The 21,926-nt window shown below is 36.8% G+C and overlaps 1 protein-coding gene across 1 annotated transcript in view; it reads right to left on the bottom strand.

Moving 5' to 3' along the window:
- Positions 1-1,837: 1,837 nt before the first annotated feature.
- FAP (fibroblast activation protein alpha) overlaps positions 1,838-21,926 on the bottom strand; it is a 38,762-nt gene continuing 18,673 nt past the window's right edge. The window contains exons 17-26 of the mRNA XM_071435037.1: positions 20,939-20,986; positions 18,000-18,098; positions 17,215-17,284; positions 15,825-16,019; positions 13,363-13,417; positions 10,889-10,988; positions 7,861-7,925; positions 5,526-5,598; positions 5,196-5,269; positions 1,838-3,846 (exon numbers count right to left, since the gene is read on the bottom strand). Coding sequence (XP_071291138.1) covers positions 3,745-3,846; positions 5,196-5,269; positions 5,526-5,598; positions 7,861-7,925; positions 10,889-10,988; positions 13,363-13,417; positions 15,825-16,019; positions 17,215-17,284; positions 18,000-18,098; positions 20,939-20,986 — 881 coding nt within the window. The 3' untranslated portion in view covers positions 1,838-3,744. The remainder of the gene's footprint in view (positions 3,847-5,195; positions 5,270-5,525; positions 5,599-7,860; positions 7,926-10,888; positions 10,989-13,362; positions 13,418-15,824; positions 16,020-17,214; positions 17,285-17,999; positions 18,099-20,938; positions 20,987-21,926) is intronic.

Genomic DNA, 21,926 nt, shown 5'->3' with positions numbered 1-21,926 from the left:
AGAACCTGACTGGTTTTCTGGAAAATTTCTCTTCAGGACTTTTCTTCTTTACAGCTGCTGTAATCCTGTGTGAAACAAATCATGTAGGTCTCTGTTTGAAGTATAAGGATTGCAGGTTCTTTCATGTGCACAGCTCACACAGCATGAATAAAGTAGATGATGAGAACAGGTTTGGAGTGGAATCAGTGACTTTCTACTATTTATGTACACTTCAGCTTCTAGAATAAAGGAATTTTTCATTTTCAGCTCTAGTTTTAATTTTTAAAAGCTAGAAAGAATTCATAGTGGAAACTGACTTGTAAACAACTGTATTTGTGGTTATTTATCAAGGGCCTGTCTACCTAATTCAGAAAAAATATGTTCTACCTTCAGAGGCTTGGATACCTTGTTTATATGACAGGTATTTGAAGACTCGTGTTTCATTGTCTGAAGTGGTATGTTTGAGTATCTGAAGTGTGAGAGCGTTATCCAAAAGAGAAAAGAACAGAAAGTGTTCAGCATTTTTTGAAAACCAGATTGTCTAAAACATTTGAAAGTGGGAAGCAAAACTTTGAGCATGTTAATTCTTGTCATAAGAGCCTAGCTTAATTCAAATTGTGTCCTGGTGTTGGCTCTTACACACCACATTCCATGTTTGAAGTATAGTTATATATATTTTCATTCACATACTTTGTTAGCTTCACCTTGATACTGCAGGACAAGCCCTTTCACCTTGAACTACTGAAGATGTGTTACAACAGAGCCTGTCCTGTAGCCTCTTAAGGCTCTTCTCTCTGATTGAAGTGTAGTGGGGCAAATACCTGTCCAGTGAATGTTTGGGGTAATGCTTGTAACATGGATTGTGTTTGTAGACAAGTCAGAATGGAACATGTTCTCTTTCTAGAGAAGAAAAGGCTTGGGAGAATCTCATCACCATATATAAATATCTGAAGGGATGGTATCTTCCAAAGAAGACTGAGCCAACCTCTTTCAGTGGTGCCCAACGACAGAATGAGAGGCACCAGGCACAAACTGAAACATAGGATGTTCTGTCTGAGGAAAAGGAAGCACTTTTTTACCATGAGGGTGACCAAGCACTAGCAATGGTGGCCCAGGGACATTGTAGAGAATCCAGATGGCTTTTAGTTATTCAAAAGCCACCAGGACAAAGTCCTGGGCTACGGGATGTAGGTAGCCCTGTGTGAACAGGGAAGTGAGATAAGTAGGCCTCCAAAGTTCCCCTCCAACCCCAAGCATTCTGTGATTCTGTTAGAGTACAAGGGTATGTTTGCAGTACTCTGGACCCTTTCTAGTGACTGACTGTGATATTACCTGCTATAAGCACAAGCCAGCCAGCAATCTGATGTTGATGCATTTTTTAGAGGGTTTTTTTGACACTCACAGCATCCTAGGACATTTTCTCCCAGGTCATCAAAACACATGGTTGCTCTATCATAAGGCTTTGAGGTTAGACATTATTTCAGCAATTCAGTGTAAATGTCACACTCTGCTGGAGACATATTCCCATTCTTTGGCAAGAACACTGTGTAAGGCAAAGAAATTAACAACGTGAAAAACAATGAAGGAAAAATGTTGGCAGCAACTGCACTTGTTTTTTTTTTTTTTTATCCCCACAACTGCTGCCTACAAGCCAAAGTAGACAGTGAACAGTTTGGAAGATGTGTATTATGATTGCCTTAGGAAACAAACAGACCTCAGGGCAGATTAATAATGAAATAGCTAATGCACCACTTGAGAAAGACGTACCTTCTGTTATTTTATTCGACTTATTTTCCTGAAATGTCCCTTATTCCAAATACTTCCAAAAGCTTCAGACAAGAGACCTGTGGGCGAGGTGTGGACAACACATTGCATCATTTTATTACTTACAGTACCGACAAAGGGCCAATCTATCTGCCCAGATTTCCAGAACTTAGATGATTTTTCAATAGAATAAATAAAATAAAGGTGAAGAAATTGAAAGTGACCTTAATATATTGATATTTATGTGTGATTGATACCATGCTTTTTTGGAAATTACCTAGGTTCTCATTGACATATTCAGGTATCTTAAACCTATAAGCATCTCAGATAAGAGCTTAATTTTTCTCTCTTTCACCACAAGATTACAATTATTTCCATGGTGTTGTATCAATAGAACAAATTGAGAATTAAATTTCAACTGAATTGTATTCCTTATTTGTAAGATAACCATATTTCTGAGACTACTGTTGTGTGCAGCAAATGCACATAGGACCATATAATCAGCATCTAATTAGGCCCACTTCATGTTATATTTGCTTAATTTTAACTTTCTTACAGCTATAATTTTTTCCTTTAGCCATTATAGCAGTTGAATTTTAATTACATTACCAACAAAAAGCTCATTAACATCACGTAATTGGCAGCATTTCCAAAAAAACCTGAACTAATTGAGTATTTTCTGAAGAGTTCCCATCAAAGTATAATTTAACCATTACAAACAGCTTGGCAACTACATTTGCATAAAGATGTATCTAAGGAATGTTCTCATGTGTGGAAAATCAGATTTGATATTGCCATTAACAAACGAAGGAAGCTGTTACATAGCAAATTACTTCCACATTTTAATTATTTTGGCCAAACCCCATGTTTTTGTCAAGAAAGTCAAATGAAACCCCTTGCTTTTCCACAAAGAAGCAGCAACTGGTCTCTGACTGAGAGTTATGAAGCAGCTTGCTTTGTGGGAAGGCAACACAATCTATTTTAGGTTATTTTGCACTCTCAACAGCTAATAGCAGAGATTGTGTCAGAAAGACCATGGTTCTTATGCAGTAGACTAATTAAACACATGACCAAGCAATTGTTTAATCTACAATGGATCTCTTGCCAATTATCTTGTTAATATTCTTATATTATGACAGGACTGATTTAATTACTAATGAAAAGAATACAAGTATTCCAATAATTTTTAGCTTCCACCATTTTTTAAAGACTCCCTAAAATTGTTGCACTAGAAACAAAACAAAGAAAGCTTGCACAATCCTTTGATCCTTCCCCTCCAGTCTGTGATGAATGACACTGAGATCAATTTGAATGCTGAGGTGATGATTAGAAATTAAAAACAGGTCAACATGGCTCACGTACTTTGAATACAGGTGAAAAACCCACTGATATATGATAGTTATTATGAGTGTCCTGCTTTCATGTTTAAACCTGAACACTGAGAGTTTTGCAGAATCAAGGTTTCAAATAAGAGTTGAATAAAATTTGAACACATTCAATACTGTCAATAGGTATCCAAACTTCAGTGTTAAATATTGTGTGTTCCTATGTCTTCTTGGATTCTTTACAAAAGGTTGGAAATCAATTTTGAGAAACTGGTTCTTGTTAGAATGCTAATTAGGTGCTTGCAGTGCTTCCTTTGTCCTTTCCCACTTTACAGTTCTAGTTAACAAATGCAACCATATTAATCTGACAATGTGTATTTGCAATGAAGCACCATTCTTGGACTGCAGAATGTAAGTTTAAGCAAGTCAGCAATAGATGCACAAGACCCTTTACATTCTGATTTTATTTCTTCTGTCAAAAGATATCAAATGTGTCAAAACATTTGTTACCGTAACATTTGCTAATATACAATATCAAAAGTGGATGTAAACATGAAGTTTAAAATTTCAAAGTTCCTGTGATCAATTCACCTGAACACTATACAACTTGGGCACTGCTGTCTTTTCATTCTCCCAAAGATGTCTCAGATGCCTTAGCATGCTCTGAGTAACCTACTTATTCTGACAAAGAAAAGCATTGTTTGAGGAAGTGGGTCATATGTGTGTAGAGATGTTTGCTGGAAAGGCCTGGAATTCCATGGTTCTGATCAGTATACCACTGAAAGAAAAAGCAAAAACAAAACATAAACCCCTTATGTCATGTTTTCAATTCTGCAAGAGTCAAACAAAATACAAAGAAATGTATTTTATTGATACACATAAGGAAGTGGATGGCTCAAGAAAAATGAGGAACCTGATAATTTTATTTTTCATCAGTTCCCAATATATTCTTATTCTTGCTGAAAAAAAAGTTTCTAAGCCTTCTGTTATTTAAGAGTAAGCATTACTGCCTCAGTACTTAGAGGCCAGTTGTATCAAGTCAGGCAAAAGAGCCTTGAGATGCTGCTAGGGATGAAATCCCCTTGGCCTGCTGCATGGCCTGGGTAATAAGGGTAAGAGTCTTGCTTAGGAATAAGTACTGAGCTCTAAGCAACAAGATTTCAGCTAAATGTTGTTTAAGTTCTATCCAAAACAATCTGCTTTATAGCAGGGCCATGAACCTTGTGAGTGATGATCTGGAAATAAAACACACATATGAATTATGCTAACTCAGAAATATCTGCCATTCCACTGTAGCTGAACCAGAATGACTACATCTGCATACAGTATTCCAGATACTTAAGATATAACCCAGATTTGCTAAAGATCAGCAAAGGAGGCAGAAAATGTGTAACACACAAAAGGGCCTATAAACCTCTGTTATCCCTTTTTGGGGAGTTCATGGCCCTGTGAAACCAGACTCGGGCAGAAGATCAGTATACTTGATAGCAGGCAAACACTTTGGTTATTAGCCCTGAAGAAAAGGGTTTGGAAGCAGAGGTTAGCATATAAACCAGATCTACATTTCCCCTGTTTATTTCTCCTTTATATCCTGCAACCTCTTGCCTATGTGTTTCTCTCTCTGCCTGTGCCTGCTATCCCATGCAAGTTTTTCAGAGAACTTTTTTTTGCTGATTCTGGATATATATTTGGATACCTTACACCCTTTTTTCACTTCTTGTCTGTGGCAGGCAAGTCCAATTCAAGATAGACTCTTCCATAACTAGTGACAATTTGGCCCCAGAACTCAGCTCTTTCACCTTCCTCTTTTACCCGGTATCAAAAACACTTATAAGGAGGCTGAATTCTTATTCTTCTCCCTGGCTCATTTTAAAAGCCCCCAAGTTATTCTTGACAAGAGGAAAATCCTGCTAGCATGCAAAGGGCAAAGAAAAAAAAAAGAGCGGAAAAATCATTTGGGGAAGAAATTGAGAAGTTGTTTATGAAGGATAACAAATGCACTAGCAATTGCCAAATTTTGAAGCATGTTCAGTTGAACAGGGTAGTTAAAAACAGTGCCAAATGTCAGATAAGCTTATTGATAAAGTTATGAACCACTTTTCAAAATGAAAAATAGTCTTTATTTACCATTGCCTGGAAATCCACCTGTGCATTAACCAGAGCTTTTGCAATTTGTGCTGAGTTCTGAAAATGTACATTATCTGAAAAGAAAAAAAAAGAGATTGTCTGTTGAAACATGTTAATACCACAAAGCATAAAGTTATAGTGCATTTAGCTGTGTCCACTAATTATCAAGTGATACAGTTGACATTACTAAGAACGAGTAAGCATCTTATGATAGGTCATATGGAAATCTACCAAAGATCTAAGTCCTGACCCAATCAAAGATAGATGCTTAATGTTTTTCAAACAAAGTGATTCTGGCTCTGTGTTTGTTCTGCCATTTGCAAACCTCACCATCTGCTGTTCCATGGATGAGAAGATACTCTACATTTTGGAAATTCTTTGCTCTTGCCATCACAGTTGAATTCTGTTGAGAGGAAAAAAGAACAGTTCAGCAACTTTAATTTAAACCACTTATTTATAGTGCTGAAAGGCTTTCATTACCTAGTAGAAAAACAAACGGTTGAACTGACATGACAGCAGTGGCTTCATATCAATCTGAGAATAGAAACTATGTACAAGGCTGTATATGTATATATATATATATATATCAGTCTCTACAGCGGGATCTGAACGATCTGGATCAATGACCCAAAGCTAGTTGTCTGAGGTTCAACAAGGGAAAGTGCCATGTCCTGCTCTTGGGTCACAACCACCCCTATGCAGCACTGGGGGCCATGTGGAAGGGTGGCTGGAAAGCTCTCTGGTAGAAAAGGACCTGTGGGTATTGGTTGAAACAGCTGAACATGAGCCACTGCATCCCCAGGTGGCCAAGAAGGCCAGAGCCATCCTCGCCTGTACCAAAAGTAGTGTGGCTAGCAGGATCAGAGAAGTGATCATCCCCCTTACTGGGCACTGGTGAGGCTGCACCCCAAATCCTGTGTTCAGTTTTGGGCCCAACACAGACACTGAGGTGCTGGAGTGTAACCTGAGAAGGGTAATGGAGCTGGGGAGGGTCTGAAGAGTGAGTCTTCTGAGGAATGGCTGAGGGTGTTCAGCCTGGAGAAGAGGAGGAGGGACCTTAACATTCTCTATGACTCCCTGAAGGTATATTTTAGCCAGGTGGGGGTTGGCCTCTTGTCCCAGGCAATAGTCAACCAGACAAGAGGAAATGGCCTCAAATTATGCCAGAGGAGGTTTAGACTGGATATGAGGAAAAATTTCTTCATGGAAAGGGTTGTCAGGCATTGTAACAAGCTGCTCAGGGCAGTGGTTGAGTCACCATCTGGGAAGGTATTTTAAAGATGTGTAGATGTGGCACTTGGGGACATGGTTTTGTGGTGCACTTTGCAGTGTAGGGTTAATGGCTGGATCTGATGATCTCAGAAGTCTTTTCAAACTAAATTATTCTGTGCATCTGTGATCTGTGACTTTGGCTTCAGGACAGGAATACCTATAAATAAATACTGTTTTTTTCTTACATCATTTGCACGTGTTCTGAAAAGCACCAGCAGAAGAAAAAATATTAATCTGCACCATATTGATGATATCTGTCCATAGAAGGTCCCTGTGCAAGGCTTGGCTTGCAGCAGGTAGCTTTCTGTGCTGTCACAAATGTCTCTACACTATCAGAAACAGATTTGATATTTAGTGTCTTTTCTGTGGGCCAATTCATACAAAGAACAGCACTAGTCATGTCATTCCCAGAATGCTCTAATTCCTGGCGACCCAGACAGCTCCACCAGGGCTGTTTGGTTCGAGTGTTTCTGTTCTTCGAGTTGGGATGGAAATACGTACCAGAACACGATCCAAATCTTTAACAGAAGTGTTTCCACTAAGTTCTTGGATGTTAACTCAGGCCTCTCTGTATCCAGAGCTGGTGTGTGCTGCTAGAGGAAACTACAGATTTCCTATCAATGTGAAGAAAAGAATGGCAAACTGTTCTAGGTAGGGGAAGCTGCTCTGATCATTTAGTATGCTTATGATCTTATTATCAGAGAGCTAAATTTGGATGAAGCAGTTTGCATATCTCAGCTAACAGTACCAACCAAAACCTTATTAACATCAACATTTTAATCCCTCTCACTTCAGTTCTTTTCTAGGCTAATGTTTAGCACTGGCAGAACAGTATGATTTGTCCAAGTAAGAAAATAATGACTTCCATTTAGCTTTTTTGGGATTTATAAATACAAACCTACAATTAATTATGGAGATAAGAATTTCATGGTAGTAGCTTTGCTACAAAAGGACTGTGTCGTGGTGAGGGAAACTTGGACACTCAATATGAGTGTTTAGCAAGCTTCGTTTATTGAAGAGAGCATCAGACTTTTATGCACAACAAGTAATAAGCTCATATATATTCTGCAAGCTAAGCAATTTATTGGCTATACTACAATATCAGCTCTTCTTCACACCTTAGAGGTTACATCTTTCTTTTCTCATGTCTCTCTCACTACGTGTTATTGTACTACAGCTAAGCTCAAGGACACAGTGTTTTGCAAGTGCAGAGACCCAAATTAGCTGCATCCTCCTGATTCTTAGACCAGAACGTAGCCCCTGTCACGTGGCCATTCCCCCACAGGACTGCACCATGAGAGCTGGTGAGCCACTTTATTTCATCACAGTTCCACTTACCCATAGAAGTGTTATTCAAATTTAAGGCAGAACAGCACAGAAACAGAATTCTCACCTTATAGTGCTCAAGATTATCAGACTTTATAGGAAGACCCATAAATCGTTCTGTGTAGATTGATGCTGAAATTAAAGAAGAAAAAAGCTATAGGTAAAGAAAGTGCAGATATTTTGTGGCTTCAGTGACACATAGGAATTAAATGATGTTTAACTGTGTCTGTTCTTGGCTTCCTCATAATACATCAAATTTTTACATATTTTAAAAATCAGCTATGAAGGCTAATTATTTACTGTTCTCCAAACCATCTTTGCAGAAATAGTGGTTTTATACTCATCTGGGTTTTGGGGATAAAGGCAATTAATTTATATGGCTTTATGCTGTTGGGTTGAACTCCAGAAGCCAGTTGAATAAAGCAATGAGCCAATATGAGTGCATGGTGGAAAGATGACACAGACTAATTCTGACACCTTAAAAAGAGGAGATGAGGATTTGTATGTGCATTTACAGTAAATATGGGTATGCATGTTGTCATTTTCCTATTGAATGCATATATGCAGCAACTAGAGAGAGCAGGAAAAGATGCAGGCATGAATGAAAAGGTGGCCCATTGCTTTCCAGGTCTCTGTCCAATTCCTTTTTCTAACTACAACAAAGACTGGTAACAGATTTGACAAAATAAATGTGAATAACTGAACAGTATCCATCATTAAGAAATCAGTGGAAACATCTCTCTTTGAGCTGCCTTGGTATTTGTAATTTAACTAGGAGCTGCTATGAAAATTTATGGAAAACTGACACAGCAGCTGCTACTACCAGAAGATTACTTTCTTTATGACCTTGCCTTGAAGGAGGAACTGACACATATTGAGCAGTTAAGCTGCAGAATTACAAGGACTTTATTTATTTAAGGAAGTCAGGGCTTTCTGACAAAGAAGAGTTGTCATTTTTTCCTCTCAAAAGACAGGTGATGGCCATTGTAATCATTAAGGAATTGGGATTGTCTATCTTGTTCAGTTTGATACACTGTATCAGGAAAACTTTTTGTTAAAAAATAGAAATGAGAATCCTCCCAGGGAAAGGAAATGAATCAATATACTCATGTTCCCATAGTTTATTATGTATCGTTTACATGTGCTACCTCTGAGAGCTAAAGACATGTACTATGTCTCCCACATCAGCCAAGCAAGGCTTCTGAAGATAATTTGTAATATAAGTACCAAAAAAATTTAAGTAGCCTATCTTTTATCAAAATCCTTTATCATTCCATGAAAGCAGAAAATGTGCAATATCTGTTGTCAACACAGTGTCAAACAACCATATTGGGCTTAAGTTTTCAATAAAATAGACTCTTTCTGAATGGCTGGCATTTCTACAGTATTCTGAGCCAATTTTTCCACCCTCTACTACCAGTATAGCTACAACAAGTCCACAAAGGTCAGCAGAATTGCATTATAATGACTAAGTGGAAGATTCAGCTTGTCAATTATTGAGGAAGGAAAAGCAGATGAATTTAAATAAATTTTAATAAAACAGTCACAGATACAATGCTTTTAACTATACATTGTCCCTGAATGGAACCTTCCTTTCCATCTCATAACTGTTCAGCTCTGACTCAAAATGGAGGGGGGTGGGACAGTTTCTGACAAAAGATTTTGGCCCAGAATCTCATCTGTGCATCTAAAAGAGGGCTGGACAGAATTTAGAAGCTCTAGGGGCCAGTACATCCTATGACATACTGATACTACTTGGAGACTCAAGGAGCTAACATCCTGTAGTTTTGCTCCTAACACAGTTCACCCTAATGGTAACATGATCTGTTTGCCTAAACTTATGACTCATGTTTCCTTCCTTCCTTAGTGGAGGTACATTTGCCTGTTTGGATTTTACAGTGTGTTTTCAGCAAGATTCTTTAATTGCCACCTGAAAATTCAGCTGATGTAGAGACTGCAATGGTGCAGGTCTAATCTGCTTAAACTTAAAAACTTCATTTGAATTTTGATGCTGGGACAAATTTTTATAACATGTCTTTTATTAAGGGACTTTTGCGAAAGCAGTGCTTTATGCCTGCATTCTAGAAATAATTTTGTGATCATGAGTAAAAATGCCTTAAAAAAATCTTGATGCCAGCGAAAACACGAAGACTATGCTTCCTGTGTCATACAAATATTTTCCCCTTTGTTTGCAAAACACCATAAATACAAGGAATGTCTGTGCTAGCAGTCAGGGAAGGAATCTTTCCCATTTAACCAAAAATTTTTCTCATAACCAAGACTTCTTAGAAAACGACCATATGCTAAGTAAATGTGTTCAAAGTGCTACATTTTACTCATTGAAAATATTCATGCCATGATTTTTTTTTACACTAAGGTTCCTTAACACCATGCCAAAAGCTTAGCAGGTCGGCAAGTATGAGTATGTGCCTGCTTTATTCACACAGGAAGGCCTTGGGAATATACACCCAGTGTTGTTTCCTCTCAACAGTTTGGAGCCTAATTCCATAAATATAAATAAGAATATGTATTGTACATATTGTACAACAATACAGGCATGGCTGAGAAACATTTAGAGGGAAAAGTATTAAATTAAAAAATATTATATTGAACACAATAGTCTTTCACTTTTTCCACTGCTTTTTGGAAACAACTTTGCAGTCATCAGAAATACTGATTCCTGACATAGGTCATCTGTGGTTTCAGAAGTTGAAATGTACTATGATTCTGTTGCTGGCAGATAAATCAGTTCAGCTGTTTCCGAATTCAGTGATAATGCTTTAATAGGACTTTAAGGCAGATCACTCCTTAATAGCAGTTTATTGAGAGGGCTTTATACACTTACTGTTTTAGAAGTGCATATGGAATTATCCAGACATACCTTCTTTGTGACAAAATCAGTTCCAAACTGCCAGTTGCACTCAGTTATTTTCAGCAAGAAAAACATTAAACTTAAGGTCTTAAAAGTTTTAAATCTAGGTAATTTGAATGTCTTTATGTTTCAAATTGCCAGTCTCCTGCAATGATTTAATTTAAGAAGTCATTAAATGCTACATCTTGCTTTCCAAGTCAGTATTTATGACAAGTTTCCATACCGTAATATTCCCAGCTGGAAACAGGAGCCACAGCCATTCCACATTTAAATACTCCACTGCCAGATCCAAGTGCCAAAGAAGTTACATAGCCACCATAGGACTAGGAGGAAATCACAGACGGTTTAAAATTACTGGTGAAGTATCATTCTGTTTTCTGATTTATATGAATCAAACTCATATAAACTAATTCCAAATGAACTAATTTGCTTTGCATGCATGGAGGACAAAATAACAAAAGGTTGAGGGTTTTTTGAAATTAATTTATTGATATCAAATGGATCTGATGTAATTTCTTGTGAGACAGATTAGACAAATTAATTTCTTTTTTTTTGCTGCTTCTTCAATGTTTATCACCGTTTTCATTACCACTTACAGTCACAGAGAAATTGAATTTTGTAGCATCCTTCACGGTAATCTAATGCAGCCTATAGCTCAAAACAGGACTAACTTCAGACAGAAATGACACTGATTGCAGTCTCATCCATAGTACACATCCTCTCCACTCTATCTGCTTTAACAGTGATCAATTTTGTCATATTTTTTTCCCTAAAACCAAACAGAAACTTTCCTGCTGGTAGCTTGTTTTCATTGCCTCTCATCCTTTCAAGGTGCACCTCCAAGAAGAGTTAGAGGTTTTTTTCCCTCCCTTAACAAACTACCTAGGTTTTGCTAAAGATCAGCATGTTGAACTGACCCAGTCATCAGTACTAATAAACTCATTACTTCAGGATGGAGCAATTCTTCCCTATGGCTGCCTGCCACTGTTCCTGGTATTTTCTGGCCTGATACCTCAAACTGGGACCCAGAAAGGAAGAATAAGTTCCTGGCCATAAGAAGGGTAAAGCAGTAAGTAAACCTGGATATAAGAAAAGATCTGTGAAACTGAATGGGGCTAGCTGCTGAGACAGGAAAATAATGTAAATAAGAAGCCTTTGGTTTGGCTCTCCACAGGATGTGGAACTGAGGTTGGAAAAACTCATATAAGGTCTTTGCAAAATAATGGGTTTCTGTTTACTTTGGAATGGAGGAAGGGATAAAAGTATGGCGTGTCATGAAAAATTCTGAAAATTACTTCAGTAGCATATGAAAGACTAAGGGAAATAAGCAGATTTTTTTTTTTGTACAGAAGTTAACTTAGTCCATCCTCTTGACTTTTCAGCTTGGAATGATAGTGAGGGATATAGTAGTAGAAACACTAATTAGTAGAATTTTTCCAACTCATCTGATTTGCTCATTTGATCTTTCAAAAAATCAGTCCACAAGGCTAAAAGGTAAGGGCTTAGGATTGGGCGATAAATATGTTCAGTGTAACAGGCTGAGAGAGTTCACAAGCCAAATTACTTTAGTAGTTATTTAAGAGCTTTTGCCATCTTGAAGAGTTTGTTGAGTCTGAAAGCACGAGTTCATGCACATTCACCAATCTGCAGCCTACAAATAAGAAAACAGCTTTCAACTCCTTTCAAAGCTTACAGACTAAGAAATGGTATAATAAATTGCAAATAAATTGGAAAAAAAGGTTGATAGGTTTGGCAGTAGTGCCTTTATTTTAATATTATATCCACTATTGGAATACGTGTCCAAGCTCTTAGTTGGTTCTGGAAACACTGTGGTGAAAGAAAATATGATGTGACTTAAAAAAGAAAATATTTTCTTGAGACCTTAAATTACCTAATGTCACTTTAGAATTATTCACTTCTAAGCATCTGTGTCATTTAATTTCACCATATGATACCCATTTTATTCTGGTATTACAGTAGTAACTGTACCAAAGTAACTTAAATATTGGTTGGTAGAAGCTTCATAGAAAGATTTTTAGCAACTCTGCTCATGTGCTGTCTAAGATGAGGCAATATATCTGGCTATTAAAGGTTCTGGGAGCATTACAAAGAGAAATACATGATAAAAGCAAACATGAAAAATAGACTGGCTAATAATTTGGAATGACTCCCATACTGCCCAATTTTTCCATGTCTTGGTGAAGCTGTCAATGTTGTAAAGCCCTCAGATCCAGATTTCTCCCTGATGACCATTGTAAAGCCAGACAAGTACACAGTGATTCAGGATGATGCAGGGGTCACATTTTCTGATGAGAGATAGTCATAGGACTTTTCTCACTATCTTAAACTCAGATCAGAAAGGACAATACTTGAATTTTGGCAGTAAGTTCCTAAGTTAAAACTAAAGCCAAATAAAATGTCTTAATTTGGCTTGACTTCCAGTCCAAACAATGTATTAGACATGAGCTTTTCAAAATTCCCTCTTGAGCTGCCAAAGGTTCATTTTTGGGGGCTTGAACTGTTGCAGTTGCATGTATATAAGTACCAGCAGGAACCACCCCCTTTGGCAATACCATCATATATTTGGAGAAGAAATTTTATATATACTTAAGACAGAACCAGGAATAATAATAATAATTAAAAAAAATTATACTGCAGGATTATTTAAAGATAGATCTAAAAACTCCAAACACTTACCCAGCCCCATATTGCTATTCGTTTCTCATCAATAAAGCCCATTTCTATAAATTTTCTGTGGAAAATAAAATCACAGATATAAATGCATTATTACAAAAAATTGCTAGTACAATAACAAATTAGCAAAAAATAGTTTTTCTTGCACTTTTTTTTCCACACATCCCACCAATTTGAGCAAACTGACAATCAACATAGCATGCCTGATTTCTACAAAGCATCAACTATTCAATCAATAGATGTTGAAAGGGAAGAGGAAGAATTTTTCCTGCAAGAAAAGAAAATACTGAAATCAATACTTTCATAATAATAATTTTTATTCCACTGGATGAGGATAATTTTCATTGCTTTAGTGCCAGTGGTGCAGGATTACCATTAACATTCAAACTTTATCGTGCAAGATACCCAACATACGGATGTCACAGTGAGTTAATACTTTGATTTCTCAACAGGAACAGTATTGACTTCTGAGGAGATTAGGGATTCCCTGCAGAAATAAGCGGTTTTTTATGTGCCTGAAAAGTAAAAAGCTCTTATGGCTACTTTAATAAAAAATAATAATGAAGGAATCATCTACTAATGCTCCAAGTAGGTAATAAGTTTGAAATGTATAAAAGGTGCAAAACTTCTTACGCTCTCAAGAGTCAAACAGGTCAAAGAGAACCATAAATATTAGGTCTCCTACGAATCAGAGTGTGGAGACTGTATTTCTAAGGAAATATTAGCAACAGCAAAGAAGAGAAGATGAAGCAAAAGACCACAAAGGATTGAGAGTGACAGATAAACACAATAGGTTTGATACACATCAGAAACACAGCAGCCTTATTTACCAGGACAAGGGCAAGTGGCTGACAACAGCCAAAACGTGGGATACTATCTGGGTGGGACAGAATTAGAAAAGCCAAAAAATTATTTAGTTTTGTTATATTACTGTGTAATCCCTGGGGCTCCACCTGCAGTAAAAGCCTCCTCCAAGAACTTCCCACTAGAGTATAGAGGCTCTCTAAAAATCATGCATCTTAATCCATGTGTTAGATCAGGAAGATGGAATGCACTACATTTAACTGAATAAAAATTTAGTCTAGGTGCTGACAGAAAACTGGGAAGTGTGAAGTCTGAGGTCATTTTTTCATGGCCTGTCTCAGCAGATTTTGCAACTGCAGAATCCATTTAGTTTCCCTCTGATATTCTATGTCTGAGTAATGATTCAGAATCATATAGAAACATTCTTCTTATATTTTGAAGTATACCACTCCTCCTAAAATTTTCAAGATAAAAAAACAGAATAATAGAAAAACTTGGCATGATATACAGCTATTCTGTTTCATTTATCACTGAAAAGGATAATGGTGCATTTATATTTATAACATTGAGGAAGAAATGAATTATCACAAAGCAGAAAGAGGAAGGAACAGATATCCTTCCCACACACACTTGTAAGTACAGGCAGCGCTCTCAAACAAGCAGAGAAAGCTGTGAAAATCTGGGTTGCTACATCCAATTTCCAGCTAAGATACTCTAGTATCTTCGTGGAGTCTGGAGGAAATAGGGTATTTACTGTTGCACCTGGAAGTCTATCTATCTATCTAGACTGGAAGTCCATATCTATCTATCTATCTATCTATCTATCTATCTATCTATCTATCTCTAATATCTCTGAAATCTATCCAATCTATCTCTGTTGGGCCAAATTCCATACCAAAGGCTAGGCTAAATTCCTGCCTTGCAGTCATCTCTGTGGGGTTCAAACTAACCCTTCTTTGAATGCTCACTTTAGCAGTGCTACTGCATCTGTAAAATTAACAAGACAATCTTTCTTGGCAATCCTCATCTTTCACTTTCTCCCAAAAATCTCTGCATAGGGAATCAGTTTCCCCTGGAACACTTTCAAGTGTTTTCATGCAAAGGAGCAGCTGTTGGGGAACACTTATCAAGGGACCTCAGGTACTTTCTGTACCTTAACTGTCCTACAACAGCACAGAATGCAGGTTTGTGACTAATTGACCTGCAGAACATTTGTGTCAGTTTCAGTTTCGCTACCGAATTCTCATTTAACCTTTAGCTAATCAGTGAGGTAAATCCCTATGGATCTCTGGCTAATCTCTATGGTCACCAAGATAGGCTCGCCCTACAGGAAATAACTTCAGAAAAATGGATAATTGGCTTAACTTTCACCACTGACAATTGTATTTCTTTAGGCTTAGGAGTGAAGCCTCTGATGATTCTCTTATGCAATGCAAGTGGTGAGGTCCAAATGTGGACTTACTGGTATATGGACTTAATATACCAGACAAAACCTTACTGACAGCAAGCAAACACTAATATTTTATTTTTACAAGTGTTTTCGTCTTATATCCTGGAGACCTCCAGTCTTCAGAAGAAAGGCTGAGAATTCAATATTTCTTTCACCTTACTACTTCTTGGTATGCAAATACAACAGCTATACAGGGAGATAATCTACTTACTTAACTGCTGAGATTTGGTCCTCAACTTCATAGACTCCAAGTCTTCGATATACTGCATGCAAAATCTTGTCACCTTGATAAGCTGTCCCTCTGCCATCCACCAGAGCAACAATAATTCCCTCTTTGCTTGCAAGATAGGTTATCCAGCTAATGCTAAAGGTTGCCTTTACATTTTGAGTGCAAGGTCCTCCATACCTGAGGATGAAAATTCACACATTTTCAAATCACAGATTTATAAATGGTTATTGGACACTGGACAATAGCTATTGGTACTGAAAACATTTCCTCCACATGTATTTTGCTACATGACTGATGTTCAGAGAGCTCAGTAAACAAACAGTTCTACTACTATTTTCAAGTAGTTATGAGATTTGTTATGCTATCTAACATCCATTTTAATAATTTAGGTTTTATCTGTGAGGGAAATAATTAGTTTCAGCTTAGACTAAATGGTGCAGTTTCAGCTGCTTGTCCTAAGGGGAATCCTTGGAAAAGCTATCCCTAAAAGATTCAATTCTTTGCTCTCTCCAAATTCCTTAGGAGTAACATCCTTTTTTGGTGCTTTTCTGCTTTTTTGCTTTTGATTTCCACATGCAGTCAGTAATGCCAAAAAAAAAAGCAAGATTAAGAAGTACAGCTCCTTACACTTTTTGGCTATCCCCCGATCTTATTTGTTTCAGTAGGGAATAACATGTGCTGTTGGAAGGGTGGGCAGAACACACCCCACATAGCTGAGCAAACGGAGACACTCCTCATGAGAATGGCCTAATGCAAATTACACATTTGACCTCAAGGACAGGACTTTTCTACTCTAAACTTCAAATATACTTAGCATTCTTGGACCTTTGGATCATCACAGGTTATAAAATAAAAAATTATGTAATTGTTTATTACACCCACTCAGCTCTCCTTTCTCCATATTTTTTCTTTTTTCACCACTGCAATTTTTATCACTTTTCTGCTTGCAATAAATTGTGTCAAGTGCTCTTAACAGCTTAGTTTTCTTTTCATCTTAAAAAATGAAGCAGGCTCTTGTATTTTTTTTATATTAGCAAAGCTGAAATCAATACTACTTCAGACTACCTCATGATAAACAGAAGAAGCAACAGAGCTAAGATCTACAAGGAATAACCTAAATGATTTTAGCCTTTCTCTTTCTCTGAGAAAGTAATCCTTATCATGCTAAGATTAACACTAAAATCCTTATCGATCTCCATTGGGATGAATTTCTATTCCAGAAATACATTGAGAAAACCACAACAAATGAAACAGAACTAAGTAGTTTTGCTTTTACTTTATAAAATGTTGCAAATGTCCCAGGTTTGTTAAATTAGAAAAAGTATTTTTTCTAATGAAACAACAAGATTCAAAGAAAGGAAGAGTTACATACACCTGAATAAGCAGAGGGTACTTCTTGGATCTATCAAACTGTGGAGGTAGAAGCATTTTGTACCACAAAGCTAGAAAAGACAAATTAAAATTAGATTCTTAATGGTTGAAATGATTCCTCTAGGCATAATCCAGAGTCTGGGGTAACAGTATATGAACATGAATCAGCACACAGTACACAATGCACAAACTGTGAATCACAGAACTGATGCAATTAACTGTTCATATTGAGCTGTTGAAGAACAGCTTTGAAGAAACCCACACTTCAATTTAGCTATGCTAAATTGTTACTTCACAAAAGTCTAGGTTCTCAGTTTTTCCAGGTGGCTAGAAAAGTATAACCATTTTAAGATTATCAGATATTAGTTTTGGAAACTTTATACTGATTTATTACCATGGGATACTGTTGGTAAGTCACTACTGAAAAGAACAGTGAAAGCAAGTCAATATAATGCATAACACATGAACAGCATCTTACATTTCCCATTTTATTACCACCATATTATATCGTTTTTCACACGATATTTAAAATCTTTACCAATAGTATTAAAGATTTTTTAGAAACGTGCATTGTGAACCAAATGTATTTTAACTACTATTTTACAGAGAGATAACCTGAGGCATAGACAAATCAGCTGTTATTGAACAGGGCAGAACCAGGCCTCTTCCCAATCCGACAGGCCAACAACTTTGTTCTACAGAAAGAAAGTATTTACTATAATAAAATTCAGGCAAAATATTAAAATGGTAAGAATAAAAAGCACAATAAAGACGTGTAATTCTTACTTATACCATCCACTTCAAGCTTATTAATTTCTTCTTTTGGCAGTCTGATATCTTGCAAAGCAGACTGCAATTCCCAATTGTCTTCCAATACTCTGAGCTCTAAGTAAAAGAAATGCCTGAATTATTAACTGATTTATTGTTAATTTCTCTTCAGTAATTAAGATTCTTTTACTTTGTGTTATTAGAACAGAAAGGAAATCTGTGAATTTTACAAGCAGAGTAATGAAATCCACTCAGACACTTCTAATTGGGCTTGATCACATAGCTAAATGAAAGAAAAGCACTGGCATTGCAGTGCACAAATACTCGTTAGATTTTTATAGGATGTACATTTTGCAATGCAAATCATTTCACATGTTGCCTCTGAGTGTTAGAGTCCCGCATGTTAAGAGGAAACAGCTTTCTCCTGCAGATCCCTCATCCCAGTTTTGTAAAATGGGGGAGCTAGAAATGCAAAATTCATAGCTCTGTGCAAAACACAGTCCTGTGTCTCTGGTATTTCCTCTCTTGCCTATCAGACTAACATCAGTTTAACCTCCAAGACCCTTGGGCAGTGTGGTCAAGCACATGGTCATCAGGGAGTATCTTGGTTCTGGGTAATGCAGGAAATTCAATTTCTCAAGGGGTTATGGCAAAGCTTCACTTAACCACTGGACAATACATTCCTACACAAAGACACCAGACTTACCATCTCACTGTCCTTATTACTGCTCACTTAGTAAACATTTTTTTCCTTTTTACTTGCTTTAGACCAAATTCAGTTACATAATTTAAAAATTACTGTTTAAAATTTAATTAACTTACAGGACAGATTGCATAACTGTATATTATTAATAATTTGGTTCTCGTTTCTTTATGTGTTTTCCCGTGAGTATTGCAGGATGAAGAATATTGAAAACATAATGGAAATCTGTGACTTTTAGCTTCACTTTCAGAATGAAAGAACCTTTTAAAACTGCAGGAGATTTTTCTTTTTTCCTTTACCTTTCCCTTCTACTTGTTTCTGGAAATTTTCAAAAAAGTACAAGAAGTATTCTTCTCTCAACATATATTGAGCTAGGTAGTGCTTGGGACATGCCAGAAATATAATACTGAAATTCGTTCTTTCAAAGTACTCTTGACAAGTTTTGCAGATTCAAGTGGGTTTTTTTATGGCTGAAAGACCATCCTGCTCTTGGATGCTCATGCAAACTGAGCTGAACCCTTTTCCAGCCTTCCCCTCAAAACTCCTGAAACTTTCCCATTACCACAACTGAATTGTAGGCATCGTGGAAGGAACTTCCAAACTGATCTATGTCAGTTTAACTGTCTCCTACTAAAATTCATGGGTGATATAGTTTCAAAATGCTGCCAACTGCAATGAAAATGGATTTACTAAAAATAGTTTTGCACCACAGAAGAGATTATGAAAGCAAGGAACTGAAGGAAAATTAATTCTAAAAACGTAATGAAGAATTTAAGGAGAAGCCTGAATTTGTTTTTATTCCTGAGAATAACATCACTGAAGAGAGAGGCATGATGAAACCTCCATCCTTCAACCTCCAATGGTGAAAATCCATCACAAGAAACTGTTCTCTGCTGCAGAGAGTTTAAGAAACACATAACTGCAGTTGGGCACTTAGTTGTATTTCAAGCAATGCATAGTTTGATAAGATAGTAGGGGCCCTTTACATAAAAGGTAACTGAATCAGAAAAAACAGAGGTATAAAAATTGATTAAATTAAAAAAAACTAAACACGCATGCCTTGTATTTAAACCTTTAAATCTATTTAAACCTTCTGCAAAAGAAATACCAGCACACAGTGTTTCTATACTGTAAGTGCAATACACATGTTAACCTATCTTTTCCATTTGCAAAAATTTTTAAGTGGTTATAAAATAAGATGTACCAACTGCTACTGGAGTCTAAGTAATGTGATGTTGCAATTCACTGACTTCTACATGAATCACCACAGATTAAGTTAGTTTAACAATATTGTAGCATTTGTCTTCCTTATGTTTTTGCATGTCTTTTGGTCTGACAACTCTCAGTTAACAGTGGGTTATCAACGCTGGCTGTAAGGACCATTACAACTACCAGCTCGTTTCCACTGATTGTTGGGGAAGGAAGAGGATGCTAAATCTCTGAAGTTTAAACAGAACCATGCTAGTTTTCATAACATTCCAGGAACTGAAGGCTTAAAGTCAGAGAAGAACTTTTCGGGAAAAAAAACAAGGGACAGAAAGAGAAGATTCACTGCAGAACAATTTATATTTTCATAGTTAGAAAGTTCCTGCTTGGCTTGGTTGCAAACAGTCTTCACTAAGAGGCTACTTAAATAATAAGGGCTCTGAATATTTCTTGCTGAAGATCACACTTTCTATCAATAATTACACCTTGTCTGAAGCAGTTATTTGAACTGATCATCTGAAAGAGCTTCTGCTCTTCTCTGACATCTCTACTGATGGCTGAAGAAGTCATTGATCCAAATTCTAATTAGTACAGCACAACAGGCCAAAGTGTAAACTCTAAATAGTAGGCTATTGTCTTTTTTTTAAGGTAGTCTTGTGAAAGAAAAAGAAAAAGAAAGTCTTGTGTTCATCCAAATGTGAAAAGGAATATTCTGGAAACCACAATAATGCTTTCTACAAAGTTTGACTCAAAATTTGGTAGACAAAGAGTTGCCCATGTTACTTTTATCTATATTGTGTAAACAGTAAAAACAGCAGGATGCTATGAAAGTGCTGGACTCAGGAATTGAGATAAATGCATCACTGTGTTCATTCCCATTTGGGTTTTACTCATGAACATATCTAGGAAGACACTAGTTATTTTAATACCAAACAAGATGAAAGGCTTCTTGATCACAATCCTAAGTATTGTACTAGAAGACCTTGATCTGTAAAGGAGGTAAAGGAGTAAACCAATTGCTCAGAAATAGGCAGGACACTTGCGGTACCTCTATCACCACGGTTCTCAAAAAGAGTAGAAATGGGAATCCCAGGACCTGTTGAAAGAATGATAAAAAGTCACTTCACAGTTTGAAGCTGGAATTAGGTGATGCAGTGTGTATTACATTAACATTGATAACCGGCAGGAGTTAAAGATCTCAAAGCTGATGCAAAAATCTGAATCTTCTCTGCTGTATAAGTCACTATCCCTGCTACAATACATAAGGTTCTGTGTGTACAAAGACCTGGCATTGCTCAGCAAATGTAATAGAAGCAACTTTAAATCTACTAATGCTTCCTCCCTAGAGATGGAGTGACATCTAGTTAATACCTGAGATGTGATTACATAAGGTGAATGCAAAACTAACAATGTGAAACATTCTTCTGAGAACATGTCACATTGGATTTGTGAAGGTGAGTGCCTTTCACATGGTGATGACCTTACTGACTATTTTGTGCAAGAATGATTGAAAGGTGTTGTTATTTGCTACATTTGGTTCTCTCCTCCACAGAAGTTCTAAGGAACTTTTCAGCTGATCAGTCGGTGCAGAATCACAAGAATAGTAAACTTTGTAAGAAGTACACAAAAGGAAAACCTTGGATCCTTTTCCTCTTTTTTTTAGATTGTGATGTCACTGATTTTTGAGTACAGCAGTGAAATCTCAGATGAAATCTCAGATGAAATCTCAGATCACTGAAATCACCTAATTTATTACAAAAGAGCTAAGACTTCCTTTAATACTTGTGTCTTGCAAGCGGATTCAATGATCAGATGCCTTGAACTGAATTTTTCTTAGATCATTTATTAAAAATGTCCTCAGGTGCTAAACAGCCAACATTTATGGCTGACACAGGTCTTTATTTCAACTGGGAAACAAAGTAAAGTAGTTTCTCACAGCTAACTTTGGTCACATAAACTGAGAAACAGTATATGTTTCTAAATCCTGCTCTGGCTGCTGCAAGAAAAAACATGGCTTTCATGAGCTGGATTAAAAT

This window comes from Agelaius tricolor, unplaced genomic scaffold, assembly GCF_023055355.1.
Source record: "Agelaius tricolor isolate 1412-34295 unplaced genomic scaffold, bAgeTri1.0.p SCAF_10, whole genome shotgun sequence".
NCBI lineage: Eukaryota > Metazoa > Chordata > Aves > Passeriformes > Icteridae > Agelaius > Agelaius tricolor.
This window is presented reverse-complemented; position numbering and strand designations above follow the sequence as displayed.